This window comes from Mastomys coucha, unplaced genomic scaffold (assembly GCF_008632895.1).
Source record: "Mastomys coucha isolate ucsf_1 unplaced genomic scaffold, UCSF_Mcou_1 pScaffold5, whole genome shotgun sequence".
NCBI classification, from domain to species: domain Eukaryota; kingdom Metazoa; phylum Chordata; class Mammalia; order Rodentia; family Muridae; genus Mastomys; species Mastomys coucha.
The window spans coordinates 116,010,537-116,011,106 of NW_022196911.1; the positions used below are offsets into that span (position 1 = coordinate 116,010,537).

A 570-nucleotide genomic window follows, 5' to 3' on the forward strand; every position below is an offset into this window, starting at 1 on the left:
GGACGTCACCAGACTGCAGAATGTCACTATCAGCCAGCTGTTCAAGCCAGGGGACCAACTGAGTGAGTCACAAGACAGTCATCTGGGGACATGGTATAAGTGACAGGAGGGGAATGTCAGCTGTGGTGCTGGATGCAGATCCTCAGCAAAGTTGCTGGAATCAAGAGGAAGGGCACCTGAGTAGGCCACAGCGTGCCAGGCTACATTATGATGTCTTTGCCAGCTTTTAGGGCCCAGGCTAGGGTGTGCCTGAGCCTGGAGTGGGAGCTGGTCTACAAGACACATGTTCACTTTCCAGAGAGGGACACGGAAGCCTGTCAAGTCCACTCTGGGTATAAACCCAGACAGTCTGGTCCTGCAGGCTGACTTGAACATGTTTGCCTTGCTTTTTGTCTAGCAGGTGACCCAGAGGAGGACATGGAGATAGAGACCAGCAAGTCAGGGGAAGTGGCAGAGGAACAAATGGAAGTGGAAGGTTCAGAGGAGATGCAAAACACCTCTGACTCAGGAGGCTGTGATGTGAGTCATGCTTTTGTCATTGGCTAAGGGAGACAGTTGAGCTGCATTTTT

At 51.9% G+C, this 570-nt stretch overlaps 1 protein-coding gene across 1 annotated transcript in view; it reads left to right on the top strand.

The window, feature by feature from the left end:
• Nucleotides 1-570, top strand: part of Rnf213 (ring finger protein 213) — a 110,078-nt gene that overhangs the window by 63,960 nt on the left and 45,548 nt on the right. Inside the window, 2 exon segments of the mRNA XM_031354095.1 lie at nt 2-62; nt 398-544. Coding sequence (XP_031209955.1) covers nt 2-62; nt 398-544 — 208 coding nt within the window.